Source organism: Oryctolagus cuniculus, chromosome 15 (assembly GCF_051225735.1).
Source record: "Oryctolagus cuniculus isolate XC-2025 breed Fujian yellow rabbit chromosome 15, ASM5122573v1, whole genome shotgun sequence".
Classification (NCBI taxonomy): Eukaryota; Metazoa; Chordata; class Mammalia; order Lagomorpha; family Leporidae; genus Oryctolagus; species Oryctolagus cuniculus.
The window spans coordinates 27,162,796-27,186,471 of record NC_142881.1 but is presented as its reverse complement, the minus strand read 5'-3'; the positions used below and the strand labels follow the sequence as shown (position 1 = coordinate 27,186,471).

The 23,676-nt window shown below is 50.3% G+C and overlaps 1 protein-coding gene across 4 annotated transcripts in view; it reads right to left on the bottom strand.

Moving 5' to 3' along the window:
• Positions 1-1,372: 1,372 nt before the first annotated feature.
• ARL3 (ARF like GTPase 3) overlaps positions 1,373-23,676 on the bottom strand; it is a 38,557-nt gene continuing 16,253 nt past the window's right edge. For all 4 annotated transcript variants that reach the window (XM_008270423.5, XM_089314404.1, XM_017348527.4 and 1 more), the window contains 3 exons: positions 12,663-12,713; positions 10,675-10,860; positions 1,373-1,651 (listed from right to left, as the gene is read on the bottom strand). In XM_008270423.5, the coding sequence (XP_008268645.1) occupies positions 1,604-1,651; positions 10,675-10,860; positions 12,663-12,713 (285 nt within the window). In that variant the 3' untranslated portion in view covers positions 1,373-1,603. The remainder of the gene's footprint in view (positions 1,652-10,674; positions 10,861-12,662; positions 12,714-23,676) is intronic.

Sequence of the window (23,676 nt, the reverse complement as noted above, 5' to 3'; positions counted from 1 at the left end):
AAAAAGCCCTCACCTTCTTTTGTTTTGCAAGTCCTTACAGGCCTGTGCACAGCAACCCCAGGGCACCTTTTTCCGGCTGGCTTTGTTAATGACTTTCACCCTAACCTGTCTTTGAAACCGGCCAGGCTGCAGTCTCTCCTGCGTAATTCTGGGCCAGAAAACAGCTGGGTACTGAGTGGGCCCCTCTGTGGGCTCACAGCCGCCCTGGCGGGTCTGGGAAGGCCGCCTCCCAGGACCTACCAGGCACTGCACAGTCTTAGTCATTCCCTGAAAACCCCGGAGCTCAGGCCCCGGAACAGAGTTTAATTCAGGAGCCAGGCGGAGCTCTGGCCTGCTTTAGCCATGTTTGAAGCTGGGGATTTCTTTCTGAAGGCTTAGGGAAGCAAGCTCTTTCTGGAATGTGGGGCAGGAGGAGGCTTCTGGCATCCCCCTCCGGTGAGTCCACGGCGGGCACATTGTGCCAGAGAGGCAGGGGCGAGCGGCTTCCCTGGCGCGCCTCCGGCCATCGCCCTCTCTCCCCCAGCGAGCATCCCACCCACCCCACCCCCATTGCTGGCACGGTAAAAATTGATCTCTTCTAAAAATCGATCCGCCTGGCTTTTCTCAGTGGAGCAGGTTCACGGCAAAGCTGCATTTATTTTTAAAATCTGATAGCAGCAGCCTATTGTGATCATTTAAACACGGAATTCTTTGGGTTTAGCAACCTCTTCCCCAGGACAGCTTGGGAGAAGCCAGCTAATCTCAGAGCCGGCTGCTCCCTGCTCCGCTGAGCTGGAGAAAGGCTGCACACCAGCCCGAGCCCTCCGTGTGAGGGCTTTTTAAGGACCTTGTAATTTTTCTGGAATTAAACCTCCCACTTCTCCTTACATTCCAGATGTCATTACAGTCAAAAGTCATAAGAATCTGCTTTCTCGTGTGGCTGGCGGAGGGGGCTGGGGAAGGGGTATGTTTCTGTAGTGACTTGTTTGCAAGAAAGGATTTTCTCCCCCTGTCCAAAGGGTGAGGATTACACACACAGTCTCCTACCTGCATGACAAGACGGTTTAATCATCTCCTATCCCTCTCCCCTCCCCCACTGGCCGCTTCCTGCCTCGCAGCCCCAGCCGAGCCCGGCTCAGTTGGTGATGGTAAGTCACTGACCAGCACCAGCACAGCTGCCTGTGGTTTCCAAGCCGTGGAGGGGACGTAAGGGGCAGGTCAGTAGAGGAATGAACTCAGCATAAGCGGCTGCTTCCTCGTTTTCTTTTCTTCCTTTTTTTTTTTTTTTAAACAAGAGCCCACTGGAATTGTCTAAACTGCAATGCAATCTCTTCCTCATTTAAAAGATCTCATTTGCTAATCATGTGCTTTGAGACATTTAATACTATTTCAATTATGCAGAGGAAATAATATAATTCCTTTATTTGAAAAATGATACTGAACCTCAGAGATCAGTTGAACCTACTGCTGGGACGGGTATTCTTTTTGAGCTGTGTTGTTCCCTCTCTTCAAACAGCTGTAGCTGTACACAGATGGAAAAACATTTGGTCAGAAAGCAGCAAATTAGTGTTTTCCAGGACCGAATTCGGCTCCCGCAGCTCCTGCGCCTCCATTCGTCTCGATTTTATTTCTTCTTTGCGTTGACATTTTTGCAGACCCAGTTCATGCCATCCTGGGAGGGAAATGGGCAGACAAAGGTGCTGTTAGCTGTAGGAAAGGCACACGGGCTCCAGCTGGGGTCGGGGAGTGGGGGTGGGGGTGGGGTAGAGTCCTGGGTCTTCCTTCCCAGACCAGCAGCTCAGGGAAGTTGGCTAGCCGGGGGAGGGGGTGGGGTGAGGTGGGGGGGGTGCACCTGGGTGACCAGGGCTAGTGACCTCCTGGAGGGGAAGGGGAGTGCCCAGAGCCTTGTCTGAACTTGAGATGGGTCCTCAGGAGCTCCCTCTGAAAAAATGAACACCTCTGGCTGCGCCGAGGCCGGATGCGAGGGCAGTTCCGGCTCTTTCTGGGGCTGACCTTTGCCAGGGCACTGCACGCAGGAAGCCCCTTCTGCAGCCCCACTGTGTTTGCGGCGTGACCGTGGACACTCGGGTTAAGTTCAATTTCTTTTTGGAAAAACAAACCGACTGTTACTTGACACACACAAGGGCAACGTGCCTTTCTTTCCTGTCCTGCAGCACCACGGATAGATAGCCGCAGAAGAGACTGGCTGCTTCTCTAGCCATAAGCCCTGCCAGCTACCAGGGACTGGGGAGAAGGTTCCCTTCAAAGCACAGTGACCTTGAAAGTGTCCTCTCTTAGAAGGCTGGAGGGAGGTACAGACCACACAGCATTCCAGCCACCTGGCAGGTGGCATGCTTCCTCCCGGGTGCCAGGCCTGTCAGCCCCGACCTCCTTTCCAATTCCCTTGGGTGCCGTATCTGGATGCTCCCCCGGCCCCACCACAGTCTCTGTGACCTTCAGGCGTGTGCACAGTGCCCTTGGAGGCCCAGAACAGACCCCACCAGGATCCATGGCACAGTGTCTCCCTTTCCCTGCCACGATGACCCCGCACTTCCTGTGGCTGTGGGTCTGGCTGCGGACCCCGAACAGCTGAGATGGCTTACAGTAATAAATATCAGCTGACACCCCGGGCCACTCGGACATTAATCCCACAAACAATACAGTGCTGCGGAGCCGCCAGCAGGCACCTGAGTTCCCAGGGATTTCAACCCCACCAGTTGCCATCAGAGCACTTGGGCAGGGGAACGCACTAATCTGACATCGTCGGGGCAAACCTCACAGCCTCCGCCACACCACGTCGAGGGCCAAGAGCCCCCGGGTGGAACACACCTGGCAGCAGCGGGGGCCGGGTGCGAGGTGCTGGACTGGGCTGAGGGGGACTCCACACACCTCCCCCAATACAACTGGGTCAGCGACGCACTCAGAAGAGCCAAGGCCAATTTTAAGACCATTTTATGAAAAGGATTAATTTAAGAAGAAGCATGTTTAATTTTAGCAGCTAATTGGTTTCCAAGAAAAAAAAAACATCACCTGCCAGTAGACAAAAAAGATTTTACAAATAAAAGAGGGATGAATAAGATAAGCATCTCTGCCTTCGCAGCTGAACAGCTCAGCACTTGTGTGCCTTCCCAGCTCCGGGAGCCCGCACAGACACTCCAAGGGGCCGTCCCCGCCTGCCCGCCCTCCTCCGCACACCCGGATGCTTCAGCAAACCGTCCACTCCGACGGCGGCTGGTTCTCACACCATGCCAGCACCACTTGGTCTTTTTCCTTATTTTATGGCTGATTCAAGAGGGCTGTTCTTTCATTACATGAAAGTGAACACAAATGCAGGCGAGGAGATAGGGAAAATATTTACTCAGCTGCAGGATCCCAAAGCAGAGGGGCAGCTTCTCCCTGGGTAGCTGGTATGGAGGCAGAGGGGGGCTGCAGGGTGAGGCCCTGCTGAGGGGCAGTGTCCTCCGATGTCTGAGGGCCCGCCCAGCCACTCACAGCCCTGCCGACAGAGGGCGCTCTGATGCCAGCACCCACCAGCTCAGCCCCAGCCTCTGGGCCCAGAGGGTTCATAGCTGGGCTTGCAACCTGAAGGTGCTGGAGCCTTAAGGGGCATGGAGGCAAAGTCCTGGGCTGGGCCGCCTCGGATCCAAGGCATCTGGGGGGCTGGAGCCCTCTTGCTACCAAGAGGAGGACCTGAGCTGGAGGTGGGCGGTATGGGGGAAGCAACAGAACATGGTGTCAGTGGCATCTATATCTAATCACAGGCAGGCTTTGGCAGGCTTCCCTGGGAGGGAAAGAGGACGGTGTCAGCCAAGACCCCTGAGAGGAAGGCCCGTGTCGGGCTTGTTCCTCCAGTCACAGAACCCAGCAGCACTACAGTCAATGCCATGGGTGTGGTTATCTTTTACATCAATCCTGTTGGCGGCCCCTTGAAGTGGGTACTGTTATCATTGCCCTCTTACGAGGAAATGAAGGCAGAGTGGTGTGTGCCATGGGTAGGCCACGAGGCCACACAGCCCAGCTCCCGCATCTGTGCCCTTGACCCATTGGCCATTCCACACACACAGGCATTGGCCAGGAAGGAGCTTAGCCTCCACCGAGAGCAGAGCCTGGGATCTCCCTGATGTCAGGAAAGGGAGCAATTCCACTTGACTTCCTTATAATTTTAAATGTTTCCTTGTCCTCTTCTTTTATTAAAAAACATTTTTTTGAAAGGCAGAGAGAGAGAGTGTCCCCCTATTCACTGGGTTCACCTCCCAAATGCCTGAAGCTGGGAGCCAGGAACTCAATCCAGGTCTCCCACATGGGTGGCTGGGTCCCAGCTACTTAAGCCATCACCTGCTGCCTCCCAGGGTGTGCGTTAACAGGAAACTGGAGCCAGGAGTTGAGCTGAGCCTGGAACCCGGGCATTCTGACACAGGATCCAAGTGCCCCAAGCAGCATCTTCACGGCTACGCTACATGCCTGTCCCCAGTTCCAGTTAATTCCTCATGAGCAGCTCCCAGCCAAGTACCCTGCATGGCTCTGCCACAGCTCTGAAGGCACCAGAGATTGTTTTTGGCTGGATGCTCTCAAGATTCCTGGGCTGCCAGGTAGCCACGCATGTGGAAGCTGCGTGGTCCTGGCGCATTAATGCTCCTCCGAGACCACCACCTCCAGGGGCAAGCGTGGGAGGGGCAACCTCCTGCCTCCTCTGAGTGTGAGTGAATGCTCTACACACTCGCTGTCATCTGGCAAGGCTCTGTTTTCTTAAATCACACAATGGAGACAAAGTGATCACCTACTCAAAGTACGTTGCTGCCCTGCCTCTGGACAAGGAAATGAACTCATAGGTTTGTTTAACGGTTGAACCTTTATTGTTAAAAACTGGTTTGAAAAAAAAAAAAAAACTGGTTTGACCAATTTTCTGCACATCTGATCTTCACCGCGGGAATGACAATCTTAAGGTTTGTCCTGCTTTATTCCTCCTCTGCACCTCCCCCTGCCCATCCTGCCGAAACTGAATTTGAAGTGATTAGCTTCTGTTCAGTAATAGAGATGGAAGAGAGAGACGGGCACCCTCAATTACTGAGCTTTCTTTGGCCTTGTGCAGCACAAACACATTCCACCAGGTCACAACATTATTTCCTACCTCACCACTGGGGGAGAGCCATCCCCTCCCCACCGCCACGCGTGGAAGCCTGCTGATCACGGAGCTCCACGCGGCAGGATTTAAGGCACATGGAGTCTTTCTCTGGGAGGAGTGGTCTTTGGCTAAACTGCTCTTTCTAATCTGACCTCTGTCCAATGCACTCGTCACTGCTCCATGGTCAGAAGGAAGCTGCTGGCGGCCACGTTTGGGCGGCCTTCGTTTTTAAAACCATGTCGACTACGCAGCTCCTTCACTCATTGTTCTTTTTTTTTTTTTCCTTTTTTTGACACGCAGAGTTAGACAGTGAAAGAGACAGAGAGAAAGGTCTTCCTTCCGTTGGTTCACCCCCAAAATGGCCGCCACGGCCGGTGTGCTGTGCAGATCCAAAGCCAGGAGCCAGGTGCTTCTCCTGGTCTCCCATGCGGGTGCAGGGCCCAAGCACTTGGGCCATCCTCCACTGCCTTCCCAGGCCATAGCAGAGAGCTGGACTGCAAGAGGAGCAACCGGGACAGAATCCAGTGCCCCGACCGGGACTAGAACCCTGGGTGCCAGCACCACAGGCAGAGGATTAGCCTATTGAGCCACGGCGCCGGCCACTCATTGTTCTAAGATGCTGTGGAACTCAGATCCTTGCTGAGCAACGTAGCCACTGGCCCCCAGGGTCAAGGAGCAGCTGGGTACGGGATACGTAAAATAGTGCTTGCTATGAACATTTCTCAGGTGACAAAGGCCACTGCAGCACACAGGGAGCCAAATCGCGTGTCCTGAGTTTGCTTTCTTAGTCCCAGGAAGGTTTGAACATTTAAAAATAAACTTGAGGGCTGATTCACAAGTAAGTAATTCCATGTGTACCTGGAGTCAATAACAACTGGGACCAGGCCTCAGAAGAAGTGGTAAATGACATTGAAAACATATATTGAAATTCTATTGGCGTACGCAGGCGAACTCCCGGGACGGAAGAAAATGAAGCAAAAGCTTAAGGAGCTGGGCTAGCGGGGTGCAGCTGCAAGGCTGACTCTCAAGTTCAGCTCACACCCCCACGTTCAGACCACTGAAGGGAGGCAGCTACATGACAGGACAAGGGAAGAGGGGGCATGTGGGACGGATGGAAGAGAAATTGGGGGGCATGAGGTTGCGGCCTGGAGAGCAACAACCGGGGGACATCCTGGAAGCTCAAGGCACTGGTGCAGGCGGTCTGTGTGACACCTAAGGCTAGAAGTCAGGTTAAAACTACCCATCTTGGGGCTGGCTATGGCATCCCATATGGATGCCAGTTTGAGGTTCCAGCTGCTCCACTTCCCTTCCACCTCCCTGCTAATGTGTCTGGAAAAGCAGCAGACTATGGCCCAGGTCCTTGGACCCCTGTACCCACATGGGAGACTTGGAGGAAGCTCCAGGTTCTTGGTTTTGGTCTGGCCCAGTCCTGGTTATTGCAGCCATTAGGGGAGTGAAACAGTGGATGGAGGATCTCTGTCTCTCCATCTCTCTAACTTTGACTTTCAAGTAAATAAATAAAACTTCAAAAACAAAACTGTCCATCTCTGCTTTGAATGGAAACCCACAGCTAGTGTAATTTTAACCATGCACACACCCCACACTATTTTAGGGAGGGGCAGGTATTTGTTAAGACACAAGGTTGGGACACCCACACCCTGTATCACAGTGCCTGGACTCGAGTCCTGGCTCTGCTCCTGATCCCAGCTTCCTGGGAGACAGCAGTGACCCAACCGGCTGGGGCCCTGGCACCCATTTGGGAGATGTAGATTGAGTTCACATCTCCTGGCTTCAGCTGCCCAGCCCAGGCCCTGTGGGCGGGCCTTTGGGGGAGTGAACCAGCAGGTGGCAGCTCTGTCTTCTGTCTCTGTTTCCCAAGTAAATAAGCAAATCAAAGCAGAATATCAGAAGCTGCAACAAGCCAGAGAGCTGTGGTCCGGGGCTCAGCCCTGCATCTGTACCTTTCTCTGGCACAAAGCCAGGCCCTTTGTTCACTGTTCTCTGGACACTCAAGGGAAAAGAACAGAACCAGGGTCCCAGTGCCATTGCTATATCCGAGGGGCGGCTTCCGCCGCCGTGTTTGTTGGGGGAGCTTTGGGCTGTCTCTCCCAGTCTTCAGTTCCCGTCTGCCTTATCCACTTGACATAACCGGGACTCCTGCGCTCCTTTCGCAATTCTCACGCCCCTTCCCTCTTCCCTGCTCCTCAGGGTTTCCCATGAAACCTGCTTTAACTGCAGGATGCGCTGGCCTCCTGGTCACCAGCGATCAGGGCAGAGGGATGTGGCCCAGTGCCCCCAAGCCCCTCCAAAGTCACCCTGCACACCGGGGGCCAGGGCTGCTGAACAACCCAGGGACTTAGTGGCTGTCTTGAAAGGACCACACAGAAGACCAGTGCCACAGGCCCTGAAATCCACTGGCAGCCCCCAGCTCCCAGGAGCTGCCCTTCTGCTCTGGGTGGGTGGGTGGGGCTGACATGCCTGCCCTAGATGGCCTACCCCGGGCACGGGGCACAAACCAGCAGATCCGTGGCTGCTCCCCCAGCTCACCCACTTGGGGTGCCTGCTGTCCATGGGCACGAGACCAGTTTCTCAAACACAGTTTGATTAAGCACAAGTCACAAGCATACTGCACAGAGGTGCTGTCTTCAGAGACCTGCCACGGGAACAGAAACCCAGCTCTTTTTCTTTCTTAACCTTTGCGCGTGTTCTCTCAGGGCCATTGGAGCTGTGCTAGCAGATGTTAGCTGGCCAACTTACTGAGCGCCTGATCATTCTGGTAGCTCTGCCTATCATGGCCAGATTCTTGGGTGGGGTCAGGGGAGGGGGGTCAGGCTGGGGAGGGGAGGCTAAAGCAGGAATTCAGGGAATTGAAGCAATTATCACACAACATCCGTATCTGAAAGTGAACCCCAAACACTTAGATCTTATTTGTGGACATTTTTTCTAGTGAAGTCTTTCATTTTTAGGACTATGCTTAAGCCTTAATTAACATGAATTGTTAAAGGCCCGCCCTTCAACTAAGCAACTGTGGGAAGGAATTCTACACAGGTGAGTGTTTAAGGTGAAAACCAAGAAGCTGGCTGAGTGGACAGGAGCTCGGCCACACGGGTTCCCGAGGGAGGGCCCCAGTCAACGAGGCCTCACGTGGGAAGCGTTTCCTCAGAGAAGCTCCGCGACCTTTTTCCCGTCCCCAAAGGTTACCACGAAAGGACAATAGGCAGCAGATTCTCTTCGTAATTAACATTTTTATTAAATAACCCATTTCAAATAATGGTTAAATTCTCTAAATTTATATCATTCTATTAACCATAATCTAATCTCATTAACCTTGAAATCCCAGTCTTAACTACCCAATTCTGTACACCATGGTACTATCTACTCAACTAATTAAGTGACCTTCAAACTATTTCTCCTCTATAGAAAATCATTTTTTTGCTCACGGGTTCTTTGCTAGCTTCCTCTCCCTGTCACTTGCCGTGGGCCTGGCTGCTGCAGCCCCCGCTCTGAGCTGTCCTACCGAAGGCCACCACGCAGAAGCACCTCGCTCTGCTCAAACTGGCTTCTTCTGCAGCTGTCCCCTGTGTCCCCTCCCTGATGCGCTGCCTGCCTCTTTCGTGGCCTCAGCACCCTGCCTGTCACAGCTCAGTCCTCGCATCTCCCTCAGCGTGAGTTGGCGGGGTGCGTGTGTGTGCGCGCGCATGCGAGCATGTGGGGGGGGGGGCGGGGAAGAAAATGACAGGCGCTCCTTCCGGCCCAGCATGTAGCGCGCTTGGCTTTACCACCACTACTACCAGGCTGACTCCAGGTCCTCGGCCCCGCCCCGGCTTTTGCATCCTAAAGACACCAGACCCTGGCTGTTCACTGGGCTTGGCTTTCCCTTCCTTTCAAAGTTCTGGCCAGTGGAAGAGGAGGGCGGAGCTGCACTCCCACTTTCTCCCGAGTTTCTTTCCTCTAGCTCCGCCTCACGCCCCCATCCCGCCTCTCCATTTCCCGAGTTTGCTGTGCGACCCCTCTGAATGCTCCCACGGCACCCAGAGCCCTCCTGCTGCGGGGCTTGGTTTAAACCCAGGCCTTCTCCCGGGCCTCATGCGCAGCACGTGATAGGAAAAACCTGTCGTTTAAGAGAGTAGATTAGAACTAGAGAAAGCGAGCAAAATAGCTGGAGTTCACCTCCTCAGAAACACCAGGCTGTGCCGTGCATGACGTGGGAGCAGTCTGTGAAGGGGGCTAGAAAACGCAGGTAACTTGGCTCCCGGCAGAACAAGCACCATGCGATAGCCATCTCACAGCAGGCTCTCTAGAACAACAGAACTCCGAATGGCAGCCAGTTCAGTGTGGAATGGGGTTGGGGGAGAGGAAACAAGGTTTCACTTAGGATATGTCTATACAATTAACAGGGAGGATACATTGTTTTATAAGCAGAATCGAGGAAGGAAGGAAATAAGTACGACTTAAAACAACAACAACAACAACAACAACAAAACTTCCTTAAACCTAAACCTCACAGAGACCCACAGGCCTCCTGAGGCCGCCGTGGAGTTGCAGCCAAGGCCACCTGTGGCTACTTAGGACGCCCACCACATACCCTTGCGGGCAGCAGTCCGAGGAGGGCCATCCTGCCGCCCTCAGCTCAGAGGCAGACACAGCAGCTGGCCCAGGCTGTTTGTGCAATGCGGAGGCAAACCCTGACAATTCCAGGAAGTGGCTATTTGCCCGGGGTAAGAGCAGTCAGGCCATTTGCAGGGATGTCTCAGAAGTGAGGGATGCCCAATACTAGAAGGGTGATAGAAAGAGGCCGCGAGACACTGACCCAGAATCCAACCTCAGGTCCACATCCTCACGTGCCAAGCTCAGAGACAAGCAAGCCGCTGTGCCATCAGAGACGCGAGCCATCTGGCAGCGAGAGGACACCACGTCTTCACAGGGTGCCCACCCCCTCAGTGGCCCTGGGTCCCAGCCCTGGCAGGTGCACCTGACATCTGAAACAAGGCAGGTGGAGAACACTGGGGTGCAGAGTGCCAAGCAGTCTCGGGGGATGGGGACCGGAGCTGAAACTGCTCCTCCTTCTCGAAGCTGGTGAGCCAGAGACAACCGTTTTCTGCCCTGAATGAATATTAAATGAGCGGCTCCTCTGACAGCAGCAGCTTCCCCGTGGGAAACCAGAAAACAGACACCGCCCCAGAGGGCAGGGAGATAGCGGAGACCTGGTATGTACCTAGCATGGTTAGTGACGGCTGTCACCTTGGGGGGACAGGTATTTAGCGTCCCAACACCCAACCCAATCAAACAATCCCAGAGTCAGAAGCAACATTCAGAGCCTTCTGCTCTGGCCCCCGCCCCAGCGGGGCCAGCATGCTGCCAGCACGGGGTGGTTCACCTGTGGCTTTGCTGGGACACTTCATGGTATCTGACTGGTTGCTAATTAGCAGAGAGCCAGACTCCTCCTCCGTGCCCTTCACGTCCTGCAGCAGGTCAGCTGTCAATCAAAGGCTATCTGTTGTGTATCTTTTTTCCTACCCAGATCAGCCCGAACAAGGAGACAGGCAGGTGACCGAGCCTTCCTGTAGTCTCACCTGAATGCCCTCTCCTGTGAGGGCTGAGCAGGACTGGATCTGCCAGACTCGGTCACGGATGGTGTGCAGGTTCAGTCCCTCTGCAATTTCAGAGGCAGGGGCCGCCGTGAGCAGGTCCTGCTTGTTAGCGAAGATGAGCACTGGCACACAGCTTAGCTTTTCTTCTTCCAGTAATTCAGCTAGTTCCTGGATGGGGGGCAGGGGCAGGGTGAAAGCGGTGATACTGAACCATGTGCGTCTGATTAGAGAAAACAGTTACAGGATCAATTAGCAACCTTCAGGAGTCTCATGCCCCAGCCTATGGCAGAATTCCCTTGGCAGATTCTTGGGCCCAGCTCAGGGAAGCTGCTTTGAGAAGGCCGAGCCACGGCTCAGCAATTGCATTTCTGACACTCTTGGGGGAGTCTGCTATAGGTGATCCATAGATCACACTTTGGGAACCAGTCCAAGAGAGAATCTAAGCAGCAGCTAGAGATTTTACATTTACTCAAGGTTATTATCTGCATCTAACTTTTAATGCATATATATGTATATGCAGGTATATATATAAAATTTAAACTGAAAATGACAATTACTTTAGAGATTATAATTCTGCTTTGTCTCTCTAAAACATGCATGTATATGGATTATATTTCATCAAACTATATCCTAAAATAAATTTATAGTCCATCTGACAAGGTCTTTGATCTTTTTAAAAATATATATCTGTATTTTTTTGAGAGACAGAAAGGAAGAGCTCCCATCTACTGGTTCACTAGCCACATGCCTACCATCAAAGGCTGGAGCTGGGCCAGGCTGAAGACAGGAACTGGAAAGTGAATGTGGGTCTCCCACGCAGGTAGCAGGAACCCAGTTACTTGAATCATCACTGCTGTCTCCCAGGGTCTGAATTAGCAGGAAGCTGGGCAGGAGCTGGAGCCAGGTATTGAACTCGGGCACTCTGATGTAGGGGGCATCTGAGCCAGCATCTTGACTCGAGGCTAAATGCCTGCACCAAGGTCCCTGAATTTTATGTTATGGGCTGAGGTCTAAACTGAATGCTGACTTTGTCTGCAGTAAGAGGTGGTTCACATATAGAAATGATAGGCCCCACCTGTTCCACCATTAAGTCTATATTTTAGCTACTTAAAACACTTGTGATCTCAAAGACAACTGTAAGTTTCAGGAGGCAGACTATTTATGACCTGCTCTACCTCCCAAGGTCATGGTTAGCACTGGTTCACACAAGCAATGATCTCAGAACCATCAGGCATAGAAAGGAGACGGGTTGTCTCCGGGGCCCTGGAGTTCTCAACCTAATTTCCAAGAAAAAGCAACATAAACTAGGGGATTGCTACACTTAGAAGACCACCTGTGGCAGTAGTCTAGGACACAGGCCAAGGACTCTGCCCTGAGAGCTAAGCCCACACCACCCTGGCTGCTTCCCTCAGCGATCTACTCTGGCTAAGATGGTTATGCCCACTGCTCCTGTATGTAAGACCGTGTACACAAATCACATCATGTAATATGTTGACATCTACCCTGTATCTGAAACCGTATTTGGATATTGGGTATATTTAATCTTCTGTCTTACAAATAAGAGGGGCTTAGCTTGGCTTGTACATTTCTTCCCATTCTGTCAAATTTGTTAGTTAAGTAGGTATTGAGAAATACTACTAGAAATGGTAAGCGAATTGTTCCTACGGGTTTACTTCTACATGGCCTGGGAAGAAACTGGAGGAGTTTCTGGGTATGATACTAAGTTCCATTTGCTGGAATATTGTATATTCAATCTGATTAAAGCTAAAAGGCTTTAATCACAAAACTATTTAAAGGAGTCTCAACAAATTTCTTTTTTCACATCTGATATTTTTGCCTTCTTACCAGAATGACTATCTGGTTTGAACTGTAAAGGTTAAACCAAAAAACACCTGACCCTCACACATTTACAGGGTGGATTAATGAATACCCGTGTATGTGGGAACTGTCTCAACAGAAAAGTTATTTACCTGACCCGTCTCTTCAAACCTTTTTCTGTCTGCACTGTCAATCACATATATCTGTAAGGGAGGAGAAGGAGGTTACAACCACAAGCAGCGTGCGTGAAGGCAACAGGCGGGGAACCCCGGTCAGCAGAATTTGGATCAGCACTGCACCCCAACAGTGACCGGCAGTCCTCACCTTGTCGATGGAGGCAAAAATGAACATATAAACTAATTAATTAAATAAATGGGGGATGCCCAAAAAACACCTCCGAAGTCCCGGAAGTCAGGAAAGTGTCTCAAGTGGGATAAAAACAGTTACGTTTCACAGGCACTTGATAGGTCACTAAGCATTCCTACTAGGCTTCTCTCTGAACCATTACAGCTTGCTGAGGCAGATTTCATTATTGCCCTGCTTTACACATGAATATAAGTCCAAAGTTAAGTAACCGGCCCAGGTCACATCTGGAATTTGACAAAGCTGGGATTTAGACTCAAGCCCACCAGACAGTTAAGGCCATGGCTGCACTTAACCAACCACCTTGCCAGCTGCTTCCCAAACTGCCAGAATGGAAGGACAGGGCTGTGGGGCACTGCACTTGGGATCCCATATTCTTTGAATGCTGTCACCCTGAAAGTATGCAGCATTAACTACATGCTGACTTCAGGGGCTGAGGCATGAGGCACCATGATCTCCTCCCAATCCCACCTTCCCTGGAGGCTTGAAGGTCAAGATCAAAACACTTCTGGAAACAGAAGTGCAAGGGCTTTGCCAGAAGCGAAATCTTGAGATTCAGCATAAATTATGAATCTCAATCTTTCTCCCCCATCGCTGAATTTCAGTTAATGAATAAACAACTTTCCATGACAATAAGGGAAATAAGGTAAGAAAAAAAGAAAAATCGCCAACAGCTATAGCATCCAAACACAATAACCACAATAATTTCCCATGCAAAGTTCCTTTCTAGTCCTCCTCAAAATGAAAAAAAAAAGAAAACTATAATTTAAAAAAAAAATTTTTTTGACAGGCAGAGTGGACAGTGTGAGAGAGACAGAGACAGAGAGAAAGGTCTTCCTTTACCGTTGGTTCACCCTCCAATGGCCGCTGCGGCTGGCGCGCTGCGGCTGGCACACCGTGCTGATCCGAAGCCAGGAGCCAGGTGCTTTTCCTGGTCTCCCACGCGGGTGCAGGGCCCAAGGACTTGGGCCATCCTCCACTGTACTCCCAGGCCACAGCAGAGAGCTGGCCTGGAAGAGGGGCAACCGGGACAGAATCCAGCGCCCCAACCGGGACTAGAACCCAGTGTGCTGGCGCCGCAGGCAGAAGATTAGCCTATTGAGCCGCGGCGCCGGCCACTATAGAGATAATTTTATAGTTGTTTTCATTAAAAGATATAATAAATGTTTTCCCAGTTACTAATCTAAAATTATCAATTTTAAACTTTCTTTAATTTTAAATTGTTATTAAATAGTCTAATAGAAATGCCACCTTCATTTAATATAGATGCAAAGATTTGTAAAAGATTTATTTATTTGAAAGGCAGTGTTGTGTGTGTGGGGGGAGAGTGAATATCTTCCATTAGCTGGTTCACTCCCTAAATGCTTACAACAGTAGGGGCTGGGCTAGACTGAAGTCAGGAGCCAGGAACTCCACCGGGGTCTCCCATGAATGTGGCAGGGACCCAAGTACTTACTTGGGCCACCATCTGCTGCCCCCAAGGCTCTTTAGCAGGAAAGCTGGATCAGAAGCTCAGACTTCTTTCTTTTTCATTTCTTTTTTTTTTTTTTTTTTTTGACAGGCAGAGTGGACAGTGAGAGAGAGAGACAGAGAGAAAGGTCTTCCTTTGCCGTTGGTTCACCCTCCAATGGCCGCCGCGGTCAGCGCGCTGCGGCCGGCGCACCGCGCTGATCCGATGGCAGGAGCCAGGAGCCAGGTGCTTTTCCTGGTCTCCCATGGGGTGCAGGGCCCAAGCACCTGGGCCATCCTCCACTGCACTCCTTGGCCACAGCAGAGAGCTGGCCTGGAAGAGGGGCAACCGGGACAGAATCTGGCGCCCCAACCGGGACTAGAACCCGGTGTGCCGGCGCCGCTAGGTGGAGGATTAGCCTATTGAGCCGCGGCGCCGGCCTCTTTTTTTTTTTTTTTTTTTTTAAGATTTTTATTTATTTATTTGAAAGTCAGAGTTGTATACAGGAAACAGAGAGAGAGACCTCCTATCCACTGGTTCACTCTTCAAAAGACTGCAACAACCAGGCTGGGGCCAGGATGAAGCCAGGAGCCAGGAGCTTCTTCTGAGTCTTCCACATCGGTGCAGGGGACAAGTACGTGGGCCATCCTCTGCTGCTTTGCCAGGCACATTAGCAGGGAGCTGGATGAGAAGTGGAGCAGCTGGGACTCGAACCAGCGCTCATGTGGGATACAGGCATGGCAAGCCATGGCTTTTTTTAAAAAAAGATTTATTTATTTTATTTAAAAGAGTTGCACAGAGGGAGAAGGAGAAGCAGAGAAAAGAGGTTTTCCATCTGCTGGGTCACTCCTCAATTGGCTGCAACAGCCAGAGCCACGCCCATCTGAAGCCAGGAGCCAGGAGCTTCCTCTGGGTCTCCCATGTGGGTGCAGTGGCCCAAGACTTGGGCCATCTTCTACTGTTTTCCCAGACATAGCAGAGAGCTGGATTGGAAATAGAGCAGCCAAGACTTAAACCTGTGCCCATATGGGATGCTGGCACTGCAGGTGGTGGCTTTACCTGCTATGCCATGGTGCCAGTCCCTGGCTGTGGCTTTGACTTGGTATGTCACAATGCCAGCCCCAGAAGCTCAGAGTTGAATCAGACTCTCCAATATGGGACATGGGTGTTCCCAGTGGTGGCTCAACCTGTCGTTTCACAATGCCTACCTCACAAATATTCTCTCTTAAAAGAGCATATTCAATTAAAAACAAAGTTAAAAGAAAACCCTTCAATTGTAATCATTGTATACCTTAATCATAGAAGCTGATATGCTGTGAAGCTCAGAAGCATTTCTGGATGCAGGTCAAATTCTGTTACACTGAAAACTTGCTGTCTTGTGGGAAAAAATTAAAATGTATTTGCTTAATGCTTTGTATCTAGAGTCATTAGTGCTAAACATGGTACCAAGAACCACGGTCAGCTTTTTATCTCAAGAGTATCCTATGTTGGAATGTCTGGGTTAAGTCCAGCTCTGCTCCTGATTCCAGCTTCCTGCTAGTGGGAACCCTGGGAGACAGCTCAAATTAGGTTGGGTCCCTGCCATGCGGGAGACCTAGATGGAGCTCCTTTCTCCTGACTTCAGCCTGGCCCAGCCCTGTCCACTGTGGGTATCTAAACAGAGAACCGGCAGATAAGAGCTCTCTGTGTCTCTCTGTGTACTACTCCGTTAAAGTAAAATTTTTTTACATTAAAAAGTATTTTAATCTAAGAACAAGCTAATCAATCAAAAAATTTCTGGTCTTCAGTCAGAATGTATCAGAGTCAGTTAGCATTCATTGAGCTTTTGATTGATCTTAAAACAGTGCAGACTTTCAAAAATCAAGTCATAAAATCTGCGACACTCAGAATGATGCTTTAGGCAAAGCCAATTCAGTTTTCTGGCAGTTACTTCAAGATTCTAGTTTGGCAATAGAGGCAGGACCTGGAGGAGCAGCTTTTTCTCGAGGGTGCTCGGGCGCCCTGGCCTCTGCCCCCAGACTGCTGTCCGGGTGCACCAGGACTCTTTGTCTCTTGGCTTGCTGCTGCTCCCTCCTGCTGCCACCTTTTGGCCATTTCATTCCTAAGTTATTTCTCCGTCAGATGGTAGGCAGCAGGGAGAGGACAGGACATTCAAGTGTGGCTTTTTACCCATGGCTTGAACAGAATTCTAAGAGGGACATGCAAGTGTTGGGATAACATGCAGGTTTCCAGCACGTGCGCTCTCTGTCCCCTTGCAGTATTGCTGCTGAGGGCTTAGCAACACCGGGGAGAGAATACAGGACCACGCTGCCTTCTTTCCAGGGTTTGAGATCTATGTCACTTGATGTCCTACACTTTAGCTATGGGTGCAATGACAAAGTTACTTTGTTTAAATTATGTTAAGTTCAAACACAAATCTAATAATAAATAGAGTAACAGGAATATACCTTGAAAAACATTATATATTCTTTTTTTTTAAGCCCTATTTGGCTTTTTTTTTTTTTTCAGGCAAAGTTAGACAGTGAGAGAAAGAGAGATAGAGAGAAAGGTCTTCCTTTTTCTGTTGGTTCACTCCCCAAGTGGCCACTACGGCCGGTGCGTTCCGGCCGGTGTGCTGTGCCGATCCGAAGCCAGGAGCCAGGTGCTTCTTCCTGGTCTCCCATGCGGGTGCAGGGCCCAAGCACTTGGGCCATCCTCCACTGCACTCCCGGGCCACAGCAGAGAGCTGGACTGGAAGAGGAGCAATAGGGACAGAACCAGCGCCCCGACCGGGACTAGACCCTGGTGTGCTGGCGCCGCAGGCGGAGGATTAGCCTAGTAAGCCACGGCGCCAGCCGAAAAACATTACATATTCTTAAAAATTTATTTGAAAGGCAGAGAGAGAGAGAGAAGAGGGATAGGTGGGGGGGGGGGAAGAGAGGGGGAGACAGGAGAGAAGAGAGGGGAGAGGAGGAGACAGAAAGCTCCCATCTCCTGGTGGGGCTGGACCTGCAGCCAAAGTTGGGAGCCAGGACTTCAATGCAGGTCTCCTATGCAGGTGGGAGGAACTTTAGTGATTTGAGCCATCAAGGGTCCATGTTAGCAGGAAGCTGCAGTCAGGAACTGGAGCTGGGACTTGAACCCAGGCCCTCTGATGGGGTATGAGGGTGTCTTAACTGGCACTCTAATTGCAAGGTACAAAGCCCTCCCCTGTGATTTTTAACTTATCAAAAGGCTGTTCTTATTTCCTGCTCTGAAGAGAGCTGGAAGACGCATTGTCTCTACCACACTTCAGGATTTCTTAGTCCCTTCCCCCAAATGAACAGAGCTGAAGTCAGATGCTCTCAGCATCGTCCTCCATGAGAATAAACCTGGCCCTTTAACTGCAGCTCTTTCAGCGCTCTGAAGCAAGGGCAGGAAGACGTCCTCTCGAAGGGTCAGCGGTCAAAGTCGTAGGCTGCAGGCCCAGGCCAGCTCTTTCACAGCTGCTGACCTGTGCTGTGACAGAAGAACGCCCCCACCGAGAGCCTGCAGACCAATGCGCACGGCTGTGCCCCCCAGGACCTCTCTCAAGGACGCAGAGAGTTGGATTTCATATCATTTGCGCTTTATGAAATATTCTTTGGATTTTTTTCCAACCACTCGGGAATGTAAAAGCCACTCTTAGCTCACAGGCTGCACGGGAACGGGAGGCAGCCGGATCAGGGTCGGCCCTGCTCCGAAGCAGTATTTACTGCGGCACTCTAGAAGTTTTTATTTATTTATTTATTTTTTTTGACAGGCAGAGTGGACAGTGAGAGAGAGAGACAGAGAGAAAGGCCTTCCTTTGCCGTTGGTTCACCCTCCAATGGCCGCCGTGGCCGGCGCGCTGCGGCTAGCGCACCACACTGATCCGATGGCAGGAGCCAGGAGCCAGGTGCTTTTCCTGGTCTCCCATGGGGTGCAGGGCCCAAGCACCTGGGCCATCCTCCACTGCACTCCCTGGCCACAGCAGAGAGCTGGCCTGGAAGAGGGGCAACCGGGACAGAATCCGGCGCCCTGACCGAGACTAGAACCCGGTGTGCTGGCGCCGCAAGGCGGAGGATTAGCCTAGTGAGCCGCGGCGCCGGCCACGGCACTCTAGAAGTAATGAGAAGAGTTAGCCAGGCAACTGCGTGTGCCGAGCCTCAGGCCCACTCTTCCAGGCAACACCCAGTCTAGGGCAACAGGTCTTTTTCAACCAACAATGGAAGACTATTAAGCACAGACATACAAATACAGCCAGTCAACCACTGCAGCCAAGCTGCTACAGAACAGGCGGACAGGGCTAAGAGTCACCAGGCCTTAGACTCTAACCCTGGGGACTCAGCTGCTTCCCCAAACTTGTTTGATCTCCAATGGCACTGGAAAATAATGAACGGCTGACTCTCAGCCCAAAACGCTGTCTTGTGCTGGTGTCCGGTGTGCTGGACAAAGCTTCCTTAGGGCTGCTCTGGAACGATTTCTGCTGGATTGTTCATTAATTCCTGGGCACTCTCACCTAGTGGGCATGCGGAAGCCAGGCTCATAGTACAGCCACCTTGCAGTCTATCCTCAAGGTGGCAGGGCTTGGGACTTAAAATCACCCTCACCTGTAGACCAGTTTCTGAGACCCCCTTTTGGCACCTCACAATCATTAATATCCTTGAAGACGGCTCTTCAGGGAGTTCTTCCTGGGTACCTTAATCCAGCAGATGAGCACACGGAAATGTTGCTGCTCTCAACCACCTGCTTTTTCCCAACTCTTGGTTGAAAAAGGAAAAGGGAATCTAGAGCTTTTAAAAATTAATACACTTTCCTTTAGGTGTCAGTGCTGTGGCATAGTGGGCTAAGCCGCCGTCTGCAGTGCCGGCATCCCATATGGGCACCAGTTTGAGTCCCGTTAGGTTTACAGAATAATTGCATGTATGGCACAGAGTTGCACATACTTACCCTACTCTCAACACCCCACCCCTACACTATACCCCCTAGTAATCTTGCTTTAGTGTGTGGTGCATCTGTTAATAACAAGCTAATATTAATACACTAAGTTCATTCATTTAAGTTCTAAAGTTTAAAATAATTTTTTTAGATTTGAGAGGCAGAGAGACAGATGGACAGGGCTCCCAGCCACTGGTTCATTCCCCAGATGCCTGCGACAACTGAGGAGCTGAAGTTCAGAGAACTCATCCAGGTCTCCCATATAGGTGGCAGGGACCCCTCTATCTTTTATTTTTTTTAATTTATTTATTTGACAGGTAGAGTTATAGACAGTGAGAGGGAGAGACAGAGAGAAAGGTCTTCCTTCTGTTGGTTCACCCCCAAAATGGCCACTATGGCCGGCCCTGCGCAGATCTGAAGCCAGGAGCCAGGTGCTTCCTCCTGGTCTCCCATGCGGGTGCAGGGCCCAAGCACTTGGGCCATCCCACTGCCTTCCCGGCCACAGCAGAGAGCTGGACTGGAAGAGAAGCAACTGAGACTAGAACCCGGTGCCCATATGGGATGCCAGCACTGCAGGAGGAGGATTAACCAAGTGAGCCACAGTGCTGGCCCCAGGGACCCCTCTATCTTAACCACCAAAACTGCCTCCCAGGCTCTGCATCAGGAGGAAGCCAGAAGCAGGAGCTGGAGCTGGGTGTCAAACCCAGGTTCTCTGATGTGGGACCTGGCCTCCCAAGTGGCATCTTAACTGCCAGGCCAAACGCCTGCCCCTTACAGTTTTGGGTTTTATATTTATGTCCAAGGCACATTTTGAGTTGATTTTTTGAAAGGGGTAGAGACTATGTTGAGATTTATTTTTATTCTTTTTTAAGATTTAAAAGTAAGATTTATTTAAGTCAGAGACCTCCAGCCAGAGTGGCATGGAGGGGGCTCCAAGAGAGGCAACACCGCTAGTCTTATTTTTTGCATGTGAGTATCCCATTATTCCAGCATCATCCGCTGAAAAGATTATTCTTCCTCCACGGAATTGTTTTACTTCTTTGTCATGTGGGTTTGTTTTGGGGCTGTCAGTTCTGTTTGTTGATCAGTTTGTTCTCTGACAGCAGACATCCTGATTAGCTGGATTAATCTGGAAGTTGGGAAGTGTCAGTTCTTCGTCTTGTTCTCCATCAGTTCTGTTTGGCTACCTGTATCTCCTTCCTTTCCACACAAACTTTAGAACTAGTTTGTCAACATTCCCAAAATAATGTGTGGGATTATACTCAATCTGTACACCACACTGGGTATAACTGCCATCGGAACAATATTGAGTCTTCCTCCTATTCATGAACATAGACCAATATCTCTCCATTTATTTAGATTTTCTTTGATATCTTTGATCAGCTTCTTTTAAACATTTCTTTCTTCTTTTGGAAGGTAGAGGGACACAGAGAGGGAGAAATGATGAGGGAGGGAGGGAGGAGGGAAGGAAGGAGGGAGAGAATCTTCTGTCTACTGCTTCATTCTCCAAATGGCTACAACAGCCAGGTCTGGGCTAGACCAAAGCCAGGAGCCAGGAACACCATCCTGGTCTCCCACACACATGGCAGGAGCCCAAATACTAGACTCATTTTCTGCTGCCTTCCCAGGCACATTGGCAGGAGCTGGACTGGAAGTGGAGTAGCCAGGACTTGAATCGGTGCTGTGATATGGGATACTAGTGTTGACAGTGGTAGCTTAACCCACTGTGCCACCAACACTGGCCCCTCTCTGATCAGTTTTTTATTTTTTTTAAAGATTTTATTTATTTATTTGAGAGATAGAGTTACAGAGAGGGAGGTCTTCCATCTGCAGGTTCACTCCCCAGATAGCTGCAACAGCTAGATCTGGGCCAATCTGAAGCAAGGAGCCAGAGCTTTTTCTGGGTCTCCCACATGGGAACAGGGGCCCAAGTACTCTGGCCATCTTCCACTGCTTTCCCAGGCCATAGCAGAGAGCTGGATTGGAAGAGGAGCAGCCAGGACATGAAATGGTGCCCATATAGGATGCCAGCATTGCAGGCAGAGGCTTAGCCTACTGTGCCACAGTGCTGGCCCCTCTGATCAGTTCTGTATTTTTCTCAAATAGATCCTGTATATATTTTATTGAGTTTATGCTAGTTTGTTTTCTGGGGAGTTACATGGTATTTTTCTTTTAATTTAAATTCCAGTTGTTCATTGCTGGCTTATATAAAGGAAAGCAATTGACTTTAAAGAGATTTATTTTGAAAGGCAGAGTTGGGGCCAGTGCTGTGGCGTAGTGGGTAAAGCCGCTGCCTGCAGTGCCGGCATCCCTTATGGGCACTGGTTTGAGTCTCGGCTGCTCCATTTCTGATCCAGCTCTCTGCTGTGGCCTGGGCAAGCAGTGGAGGATGGCCCAGGTCCTTGGGCCTCTGAGCCCGTGTGAGAGGCCTGGAAGAAGCTCCTGGCTTCCTGGCTTTGGATCGGTCCAGCTCCAGCTGCTGTCATTTGGGGAGTGAACCAGCAGGTGGAAGATACCTCTCTCTCTCTCTCTCTGCCTCTCTGTAACTCTGCTTTTCAAATAAATAAATCTTAAAGAACACATATATATAATATAACGCCTGGGATTTGCTTTAAAATACTCCAAAGAAAAGAATGGTGATAGAGAAGATTAAACTAGATTGCCAAAACAAATTAAGAAGACTGGGAGATCTGGAATGTCATACTATTTTTCTGACCTTTGTGTAAATATGAAATGTCTAAAATTGAAAGTTTATATCTGTAGCATGGATACAGTAGCTGATATTCCAGAAATTTCTTTCTGTCTTGGAGGGAAAATTTTTCTTTCTCCCCAGCATTTCTTGTCTGTTCTCCTAGAAGGTATATTGCACAGTCTGAAGGAATGACTAGTGGAAAAGAGAAGTAAATGGATGGAAAGTGTATCTCATAATTTTCTTCTCATCTAATTAAATCCTGAACATGGCACCAGGAATAGACTGGAATTTACCTTCACAGAGGGCCAGAAGTATGAGATGTGACCCACATCCCAGTCCCTCAAAGGTATTGGTTAATGACAGTATGATTTTATGTTTTGGTATTGTGGTCCATTTAAGGGTGATAGTGAGTAAATGAATTAATTCTCCTGCTTCTCACATAATCTCCCTCCCCACAAAGTAAATGATCTCTCCATCTTATAGAAGGAACTGGTGTACCCTTGGACTTGGCCACAACAATGTAGCATTGTGGAACCTCTGAGTTAGAAGGGAATGTAGAAGTTAGGAGATTCTACATTCTACCTAACATTAGGATCCAACCATGACAACAATCCACTTCTTTCATTGGGTACTTTTCTAGCCACTGGAGACACAATCTGAAAAAATGTAAAGCTCCTATTTTTATGGGGCTTACATCCTGGGCGGGGGGGAGACTGGTAAGAAATAAAAATATGTCTGATGGGGCAGGTGTTGTGGCACAGTGGGACATCCACTTCCTATATCAGAGTGCTGGGTTTGAGTCCAGGCTCCTCTCCTTCTGATCCAGCTTCCTGCTAATGTACACCCTGGGAGGCAGCAGGTGACGGCTCAAGTACTAGGTCTTGTCACCCACATGGGAGATCCAGAGGAAGTTTCAGGCTTCTGGCTTTAGCCTGGCCCAGGCCCAGCTGTTGTAGGCATTCGAGCAAGGAGGCAGGAAATGGGAGACTTCTCTCTCTTTCAAATAAATAAAATAACATAAAAATATATGCCTGGTGATACTAGATATTGATAGATCTGATGGAGGGAAAAAAGAACAGTAGGGAACAATCAGTGTCAGAAGTGTGCAGACAGTGGCTATAAACTTAAAATACATGGAACAGGGAAAGACTCAGCACGCAGACTTGAAGGAGGCGAGGGAGTAAGCCATGAGGCTGTCTCTAAGGGAGAGGGGATCTAGCAGTACAAATAGCAACGGCAAGGCCCTGAGGTGGGATCTGCCTGTGTTCCAGGAACAGCAAAGAGGCTGGTGTGGCTGGAACCAAGTTAGAGAAGGGGGAGAGAAGTCAGAGGGCGAACGAGAGTGTAGGGGACCGTGCAGGCCACTGTGAGAACCTTGACTTTGATTCTGACATGTGAAGTACATGTACATTTTTAACATTTTATTTGAAAGACTGAGTGACAGAGAAAGAGAGATCTTTCACCAGCGGGTTCACTTCCCAAATGCCTGTAATAGCTGAGGTTGGGCCAGGCTGATGCCAGGAGCCCAGAATTCTACCCAGGCCTCCCAAGTGAATGGCTGGGACCCAAGCACTTGAGCCATCAGCTGCTGCCTCCCAGGGTGCACATTATCAGGCATGCTGGGATGGAGAGCGGAGCCAGGACTTGAACCCAGGCACTCTGATTTGGGAGTGTAGGTGTCCCAAGTGGTGGCTTAGCTGCTGCACCAAACCCTCACCTTGGAAAACTTATGTTTTAATGGGAT